Genomic DNA, 9727 nt, shown 5'->3' on the forward strand with positions numbered 1-9727 from the left:
AATTCACTCACTCAGGATAGAAGAAATCCAACCATGCCAACCTCTTTTTCCCATCTTGAGAGATTAATGCTCCATCAAAGTAACTCTGATTTCATCCATGTCAGCCATTTTTCTCTGTGAGAGAGAGAGAGAGAGAGAGAGAGAGAGAAAGGATTTTCAAGGCCATGATAAGAAAAAAGAGAAAAAAAATAATATAGGGCCATGATAAAAAAAAAAGAGGGGAAAAAAAAAAAAACTAGAGGGAGGTTCCTATAGCATGAAAACAAGCCAATGTAACCTCCTCAAAAACCAAACACTGATTCTTATCCAAAAAAAAAAAATGACAATCATTGATTTATAGAACTCATGTATCATTAAGATTGCCATTTGTAAAGTAAGTTTTGGCGCTTCGAATTTCTAGTGCATTAAATCCTGTCTGAATCAATTCTATTATTGCATTGAAACCCCCGGCCCCCCAACCCAACATGTTTCTCTCCTTCCCAATGCCTCCTCTTCTTTCTTCTCTTCATCCAACATCCAGATCTGATAGAGATCAAATCTAAGAAGAAAAAAGAGAGAGAAGAAGAAGGGTTCTTCTTCTCTTCATGGTGATCTGGTTCAGATCCCGTCAGATCTATGCGAAAGAGTTCACGCAGTGATCTGCTTCTTCAAAATCTGAAAGAAGAGATCAAGATCCATAGATAAGGAACGAGATCTGCAAGATGCTAGCACATCAGTGATCTCGATGCTTCAATCAGGTGGCTCCGTATAGATACCAGCAGAGGTCGGACACGTACGCGGCTACGATCAGAATCCAGGACATCTGCAGGATCTGAGGTATGGAGATCTGATCTCTATTTATTTTTTTAATAATTTATTTTTCTGTTTCAAATTTTAGATGATGGGTACATATTCGTATCAAAATCTTTTCTATAATTTTCAGATCTGATCTGGTATGTGAATAAATTAAAATTATTTTAATTTATTTATTTCTGCTGCTTAGATTTTTAGAAAAAATTTTTGAACTATACATACGAAATCGTAGAGTATTTTCTAACACATTAGGCTCTTTTTTTGATCGAGTCATGTGAGGCAATCTGTAAAGTATATATCAAAATTATTAATTTATAAATATTACCGTTTTGACGGTTGTTAATTTTTAATATATTAAATTTTATCCGTAAATATTACAGTTTTGACGGTTGTTAATTTTTAGTGCATTAAATCCTGTCGGAATCAATTCTATTATTGCATTGAAAACCCACCCCACATGTCCAGAGCTCTCTGTCTCTCCTGTAGAAGTTGATGAGCCTTCACGTGCCTTCCCTGAGCATGATGGCAGATAGGTACGCGCCACTGTAAGTTATTATATATACCCCTTGCTTAGTGCCACACCCTCATCCAAGATCTTCACTTACTAGTTCTATTCTATATGTCCAGCAACACGATGGAAGCCCATGGATCTACAAACCATTCTTCAGTGCCATGCGGTGGTGATAGAACCATTCGCTTCCTTGCAAATTTTCACCCTACAATTTGGGGCGATTACTTTATTGAAAATTATCCATTACCTTCGAATCTTCAGGTTACCTCTTTCTGCTCTACATAGATATTTTCTCCTCTAAACCTCTTAAAAAACAAATGTGGGAGAGTGTCCTTCTTTCGACCTCGTATTGATTCTTTTTCAATTGATGCAAAGTCCTATGCTAGAGAGTTGTTAGATATCGAAATAAATTTTAAATTAAAGATGGATAACTATATATATTTTATTTCATCAGCATCTATTAGAGTGGCCAACAAAGGTAGGACTGCCACTGTCATGAGTTGGACTTCTCTCTTCAGAGGAAAGGTATCATAAGGCTTGGATAAGTCAAATTAAAATCAAATGTGCCACCAAATATGTAAGTTGAATATATGGTGGGATTTGTGACTGGTGTATCTACTTAAAAATTTTCATGCATGGTTTGGAGATAAATTTGTCCAATAATCTTTCCAAATCCTTTGATGCTTATAGTTTGAAATGTCTTATTATCCAATCTCATAGGTAAAATAATTAGGAAAAAGTAACTCTCTCTTTACTTATTCCTCCTTGTACTGAAGCTTTGGTTCTGCACAGATCTCTATATAGCTCGAAAATTCAACCTAAATGGAGTAGTGATGGAAAGTGATTGCCTCGTCCTGCTGAATGTTTTGAGTTAGGATGAGGAAATGTCTCATGATATATATTTATACCCTGATCAAGAGAGTTTGGATAGTTGATAGTCACCACATCACTCATCATAGAGATGGACGTATCAAACATAGCATGTTGCATTAGATGCCAAATGGTACATCATGTTGGGATGCCACATAGTTATCTATCCCCATGATAGGATGGCATTGCGGCTACCAAGAGTGGTACAACCCTCTCCAGCGCAAAATATGCAGTACTCCTTATAAAGGACTTGTCCAAGACTAGCTCTAGAATTTCGAGCCATTAGCTTTGTATATACCTGTTTGGAAGCAAATCAAGCTGCTGACTTGACAGCAAACCAGGCATGCAGTAGCAGGGCATTTGGGGAATGTCATACAGTTGGCATAAATTTTGTATTTTTATGTACATGGAGCTAAAGCTAAATAAAGAAAAAAAAAACCAATGAAAGGATAATCAAATGCTTATAAACTACTAAACCGAATACTTGAGATTGTTTTAAATTGTAGACTAAGATGTTGAATGAATTGACATGCATGGATATGGTTATTCATTTGAACTACTCTTTATATCTTTTTTTTATTTATCAATTCATCTGTATGTATATACATACATATATACACATACACACATGATGAGACTAAATGAAAGAGGTGAATTCCATATTAGATCCTGTAAAGTTTTCTCATCGAGATACCCTTAGTTCTGTTTTTATGAATATATTAAATACACAATCTACATGCATCTTTATTTATTTTTATGCCCCTATAGCAAATCTCCATGGATTACATCTCCAACCCATGGACTCTATTTAAAATTTAAAAAACAAAACCCAGGATAATAGTGCTTTTTCGTTAATTCATATATTTTTTTCTCTCTTATCCCCCAACTCCTTTGAACTCTTTTCTTATTAATTTTTTAAATAATTCCTTCATTTTTATATAATTTTTTTTAAAATATGTATTGCATGTATTTGGTTTCTTAGTATATATGCATATATATATATATATATATATATATATATATATATATATATATATATATATATACACACACAAAAATCAACTTTAGTCCCAATCCAATCACTTTATCTAGAAAATTGGTACTTATTGTCGATGCTTCTAGAACTTAGGGATTGCTTTCCTCTGTTGAGCTTCTTCTTCTTGAATTCAATATTGTATATTTTTATTATAATTGTTTGACAATATAAGGCAGGGACATCCTTAACAAATCAAACTTGATGAGTGAAGTCTTTGCATACATTTTTTCGCTATCTTGCCTAATTTGATATTTCTAGTATGCTATATATAAAGTGAACTTTGGGTGATCCACCATCACCTAATCCATGGATACTTCTAGATGCAAAGGCATAAGAAGAGGTACACTCTATGCTGCCCTAGCCGCAGCGAACATGCCGGGCTCCGGCTTCGTGCACCTATTGACACCTTTCGAAGAACTTTTACGTATGAATTGAAGTCAAGTTCTAATCATCTCATATACAATTACATGAGAAAGAATTTTGCATTCTATTATTGAATAGGATTTGGAACTCTCTCAAGAATCTGATAGTAAATTAATTCTATTCTTTTTTTTATAATTTTATTTGGACTCTAAAAAAATGGTACAAAGATCCTAAACCATTTATATTTACTCTCATCTCTTAGAGAGAGAGAGAGAAATAGTCTATACTCTAAAATGCGAAACTTTAGTAGTTGTATCTTTAGCTACGACTTTAAATTCTCAAAATGTACATACATTTATATGATTTCAAAAGGATAGAGATCTCACTTTAAAAAGAGAATATATCTACCCATGAATAGTGCTGTGCAAATTAGAATTTTAATAATTCAGAAAAATCCAGCCATTTGGCATATGATCTAGAAAAGATTAAAAATATAATAGAAAGATGGGTGGATGCTTGGCCTCCCAATTAACATGCTTCCTATCCACACATTACATGGAGTCACATAAAAAGAAAAGTAGGTAAAATTAAAAAAATTGTTGCCCCAAAAATTGTGACTGCCAACTAATATGTCACATTTTATGGACTTTGGAAGTCAAGGACCCAAATCCAACAAAATTTCTCAAGAAAGCTAAACAAAAAAAAATATAGAAAACCAAGATTTTATAAAATTAGTGTAGTTTTAGAAATGAACTCTTAATATATTTTTTCTTCTTTTACTTAGGAAAAAGTTTCTTTGTTTGAATGAAAAATCTGAGTAAGGAAAAAAGAAATATCTACCGAGAGAAGCTGCATATGGAAGGTAGCATAGACCAATTTACATAGAGGGTGTATCTGCCAATGACCAATGTACACTTTCTAGGATCAATGTTGTAATATTTTGTATCTCTTTATAATATTGAGTGCATATTTGCAGAAGTCAGAGGCATGTATTGAGAAAAGGAGGGAAGAGTTAAAAGTGGAAGTAATGAACTTGTTAAAAAATGCTAATGATTATTTACAAGAGATGGAATTAATTGATATACTTCAACGTCTGGGTGTGGCATATCACTTTGAAAAGAAAATAGATGAGATACTAAGCCAAATTTTTAAAAAGCATATGGAGGATGATGATTTGCATGCTGTTGCTCTTCGCTTTCGACTCTTGAGACAACATGGCTACAATATGCCTGCAGGTAAGCACTTTTAAGTTATTGTTGTTGTTTTTCTTTTATGTTTACTCACATAAGATGAATAAATTTTATATAGATGTTTTTATCAAGTTCAAAGAAGTTGATGGAAGTTTCAAGGCTACCTTAAGAAATGATGTGAAGGGTCTGTTAAGTCTATATGAAGCTGCGTATCTTGGTATCCCAGAAGATAATCTATTAGATGAAGCACTGAATTTTGCAAAATTACATCTCAAGTCCATGGAAAGCCATATGAAAACCCCTCTTGCAGTACGAGTACTAGATGCCTTTGAGTTGCCTTTACATAGAAGAACAAGGAGGTTAGAGGCAAAGAATTATATCTCCATTTACCAACAAGATGATAGACGGATTAATGTGGTACTAGAGCTTGCAAAGTTGGATTTTCATATACTGCAATCAATTCATAGAGAAGAAGTTAGGAGCATCTCTATGTAAGTTTCCATCTACTAAGTTGCAAACATCAGGTTGTTGATTTGATTAATTTGTCATCATTTGGTTTAGATCAGAAAATATTATTATGGGTATATATTTATTTTGTTTGGTAGAAAAGTCATATATTTATTACTCTCCTTCCTAGAAGGCTAATATATCTTAGATTATCATCAAACTAGGGTCATCTAATTAATTTGTAAAAGTTTGCCTACATCTTATCAACATATATTTCCTTAACAATATATGGAAACCTGGAAACTAAAGTTTGCCAGTTCTGATAAACTTACATGTATTCCGCACATGTATAAAAGCTTGCATTTGCGTGTATACCAAAACACTCAAGTATTTTGAAATTGTACCAATTCCATATATATCACCATCCAAGCATAAGTTAGACTAGTTTCATGTATATTAGTTGAAACCAGATAATAAAATTTTCATCAATGTAAGTATCTAAATTATATTTTTATTGAAAAATATGTCAAGGATGCCACCACCAATATTCAAACCATGGAACTGTGCCAAGTGGAGTAGGGTGCCAACTAGCTTAGGTAAAATTGGTTGATCATATGGGGTATTCTCATATATTTAAACTAAGCACATACCATGTGATATATAAGAATATAACTCTAGCCCAAAATTGTTTAGGATCCATAAATTCAAGAAACTTTATGGACTACAAATTATTTGTCCAATTTATTTCTTGTGGTAATTAATTTTTAATCATTCTAACTCTTTGTTAACAATAGACAAATTCCTGACATTTTTTTTCCATGCAAAATCTGTGTTTTGTTAAAGAATTGCCACATATTATTGGCTTAATCCATATGCTAATTTAAGTTTCACATTTTTTAATAAGAATATTATAATTTAAAAATCTTTATTCTATTATTCATTCATTCATATATCTATTTTTGAAGAAGTCTCTTAACTATGTTACTTGTATATAATATTATATCAACTTAAGTACTTCCTCCATACATCAGTCATATATGTTCCATTTCTATGGCACTTAGATTTTGTTGATGCTGCAATTTTGATGCATGTAAATCTACACTCTTTGTATATCTCATATAGGTGGTGGAAAGCACTCGGCCTTGCAAAAAAGCTAACCTTCTGCAGAGATAGAGTAGTCGAGGGTTATTTTTGGATTCTTGGGGTATATTTTGAGCCTCATTATTCTAGAGCACGAATTTATCTGACAAAGGTGCTTGCTTTACTTTCAATCATGGATGATATCTATGATACTTATGGCATAGCACAGGAACTCCAAGCATTTACTGAAGTCATCCAAAGGTTTGAGCATCTCCTGTTAGCACTAAAATTTTTTTCCTCTCGGAAGAAGCATTTGGAAGTTGCATAGATAATAAAAATAATACATGAAATAAAATTTAATTATAAAAATAAATAAAACATTAATTAGCATCAAATTTTTTAAGAAAGATACTTAAAATATTTATGGAAGTAAAATTTAATTATCTATACTACTATATCTTGGGAACTATGGAAATTAGACTCCACTTTCTTAATTTGACTCCATAATTTTTTTTTTTCAAAAACTATATAGTGGAGTTAGTTTTTGACTGCACCTCATTATAGAGAGAGAATGACTCCAATTCTTTAATATTATCTCGATAAGTCTTAAGTCATATAAAGTTGAAAAGCAAAAATAAAAAATTCGAATCACAAGATGTGTGCAAGGGACAAAGTAATTCTTGGGCCCAAACAAATAAGAACAATTATATTTTAAAGATTGTTTGAATCAAAGTGTTGTTGCTCATGGAACAAGAGTTAACCTAGTTGAAGCAGAATTAATGTTCTATCACACTTAAATAATCTAGTCATATATGCTCTTTATCTTAGCATCTTCGAGCAGCAACCTACCTACTATGGTATATAGGAAAAGCTCTTTCAGATTTTTTTTTCCCTCTTTGTTCATTTTTTTCTCTTTTTTTTTTTTTTTTTGAGAAACGATATTAAGGCCATATACAATGTAACTAATCCAGCGATTAAAGGAATCCCTAGTGTCTATCTATATAGTAGAAGGAACTTTTTCCAATTGATAACGGAGATTTCATAAAAACTTCCTGTACTTCCATGTTATTTGAATATAGAGGCTTCCACATCTTCCACCATAATTTGTTAGTGAATGAAGAAGGTTAAGGCCACCCTACATATTTGTCATTGTTTCCTCATGTTTCTTTTCTCTTTATTCTTTTTTCTACATCTTGACTTGAGTAGATATATACCTATATGCAGGTGGGACATAGAGGCAGCGGATCAGCTAGATGAGGTCTATAAACTCTACTTCTTTAATCTATATAACGTATTCAAAGAATTTGAGGATGAGCTCGCAAAGGAAGGAAATTTCTATAGAGTGGAATATCTTAAAGAATCAGTACGATCATCACCTTAGCATAATCAAGCTCTTTCTTCAAATAATTTTAGTCAAAAAAATAACTCATCATAGCATGCATCCCTGATCTGAGTCGACTACTAATCTTCCTTCTCTAAATGTACATGTGCAAAATAGCCATCCATATTAGCTATTTCATTTTTCATGTCATTCTTGGAAAGAGAATTACGAGAGCATAAAAATTTGATTGCTTATGTTGAGATTCAATATGATGCAGGTCAAAGAATTATCAAGGGCTTATCTTGAAGAAGTCAAATGGAGGGACGAAGGTTACGTGCCGCCTCTTAAAGAATATCTGAATGTTTCACAGATCTCCAGTGTCCTTGTTGCATTATCCTGTGCTTCTTTTGTTGGCATGGGAGAAGAAGCAACAAAAGAGGCATTCGATTGGGTTACAAGCTTCCCAAGAATCATAAAGTCTGGTTGCTTAATCTGCCGGCTCTTGGATGATGTTGCATCCAATGAGGTAATAGTGTTTAGAAGTTATTAATCTATCAATTTTATCAAAACCATTCTCAAGCTACCGATGAGTTGAGCCAAGTTGAGCTAAGTTGAGCTGCTTAATCTTCATCATCTTTGTACATGCAAAGTGATGGAGCTTGATAAAAGCTCAGGCCATGGTTATAAGGTATAAGCATTCAAGTTCCGCTTGTGATCTACCTGAGCAAGCTTGTACTTGAGATGAACACTAGGAATGAATTCTTGCAAGCTAATTAAAGACAGCTGGAATATGCCTTGTTTATAAACTAAGCCCCAAGATGTTGGTCTTAGTTTGCCCATTTATTTTTTGAATGAACTAACTCAAAATAGAGTTTTCCTGTTCATGAACTTCCAGGTTGTTTTGCATATATAATTATTTTAGTTATACAATCTTTTCTAAATATTGTAGTTTGAACATGAGAGGAAGCATGTCTCGTCGGCAGTCCATTGCTACATCAAAGAGCATGGCACTTCAGTGCAAGAGGCATATGAGAAGCTGCGGGGAATGATTGAAGACGAATGGAAAATTATGAATCAAGAGTATCTTTGTATGACTACCATGCCAATGTCTTTGATCAGGCCAATCATCAACCTCACACGAATGGCAGAAACCGTATACAAGAAGTGTGATTCATACACGCACTCTTCATCTATGATGAAAGATTATATCATCTCGTTGCTGGTCGAGCCCATTTCGTTCTGAGAAGGCTATATTAAAGATCATATCAGCTTTCTTATATGTTCGCCTATCTATCTACTACATTGTTGTTTTGGATTTTCCTATTGTTGGTCATTCTTGTGCGAGGGACAATAAGTGCTGTGCTTCCATATCTATTCTTGGTACCTCATAGTGTGTGTAATCCTCTAAAACACATTGTCATTGTCATATGAGCGAGTTAGTTCTTGATAAAGTTGTATGACTTTATTATTTAATCATCTTGACCATGGCAACAACTTAGCAAAAAATATTATGGGTTTTCTTCAGAATTGCATATTAACCTTGCATACTTATGTGTCAGTATTGCTAATTTTCTGTACAATTATATCAACGTGAGCTTGCATAGTTGATTTTGCGCCACAAGAATGCTTCATGAATAGTTCATGAACTAAACTAGTTACTAAAAGAATTCCACTCAGTAGATTTAATCACCTATGAATAGTCCCAAAAATCATCCAGCTACTATATAAATTATTAAGTAACTCAAGCAGCAGGCAATAACAAATCGTAAATGCAGCCAAATTAAGGTGAGGGATTCATCGTGACATTCCCAAAGACTGTAATGTACCGGTAACTACCAGAAATGGAAGCATTGATTTTTATTAGAGGAGAATTTCCTGCAATCTATCCTTCACACCAAATAGAGGGTCAGTTCCCTTCTTTGGTTGTATTTCCCATTATTTGGTTCTCTTCTTTTCGACAACATAAACAAATAGAAGTTCCAGTAAAGAGGTATGATCTACAAGATGCAATTATCAACCATGCAGTAGTTAAACTATATATCTAGTGGTATCAATCATCAGCCATGGAACTAGTGCAGATGAAGGAAATAATGAACCACCAAAATGAAAACAAAAAC

The 9727-nt window shown here is 33.3% G+C and overlaps 1 protein-coding gene across 3 annotated transcripts; it reads left to right on the forward strand.

Moving 5' to 3' along the window:
* Window positions 1–481: 481 nt before the first annotated feature.
* LOC105032396 (alpha-humulene synthase) lies at window positions 482–9142 on the forward strand. 3 transcript variants are annotated; one of them, XM_073242626.1, is made up of 9 exons: window positions 482–816; window positions 1258–1337; window positions 1420–1564; window positions 4549–4807; window positions 4881–5253; window positions 6332–6550; window positions 7514–7652; window positions 7888–8136; window positions 8560–9142. In XM_073242626.1, exons 2-9 carry the CDS (start codon window positions 1285–1287, stop codon window positions 8851–8853), a joined length of 1731 nt encoding a protein of 576 aa, XP_073098727.1. In that variant the 5' UTR covers window positions 482–816; window positions 1258–1284; the 3' UTR covers window positions 8854–9142. The 3 variants fall into 3 exon arrangements, with proteins under 3 accessions (XP_073098727.1, XP_010905142.2, XP_073098728.1); XM_010906840.4 differs by having other exon boundaries at window positions 1258–1325; XM_073242627.1 differs by lacking the exons at window positions 1258–1337; window positions 1420–1564 and having other exon boundaries at window positions 486–816.
* Window positions 9143–9727: the final 585 nt, after the last annotated feature.

The sequence above is a fragment of the Elaeis guineensis genome, chromosome 8 (assembly GCF_000442705.2).
Source record: "Elaeis guineensis isolate ETL-2024a chromosome 8, EG11, whole genome shotgun sequence".
Taxonomy (NCBI): domain Eukaryota; kingdom Viridiplantae; phylum Streptophyta; class Magnoliopsida; order Arecales; family Arecaceae; genus Elaeis; species Elaeis guineensis.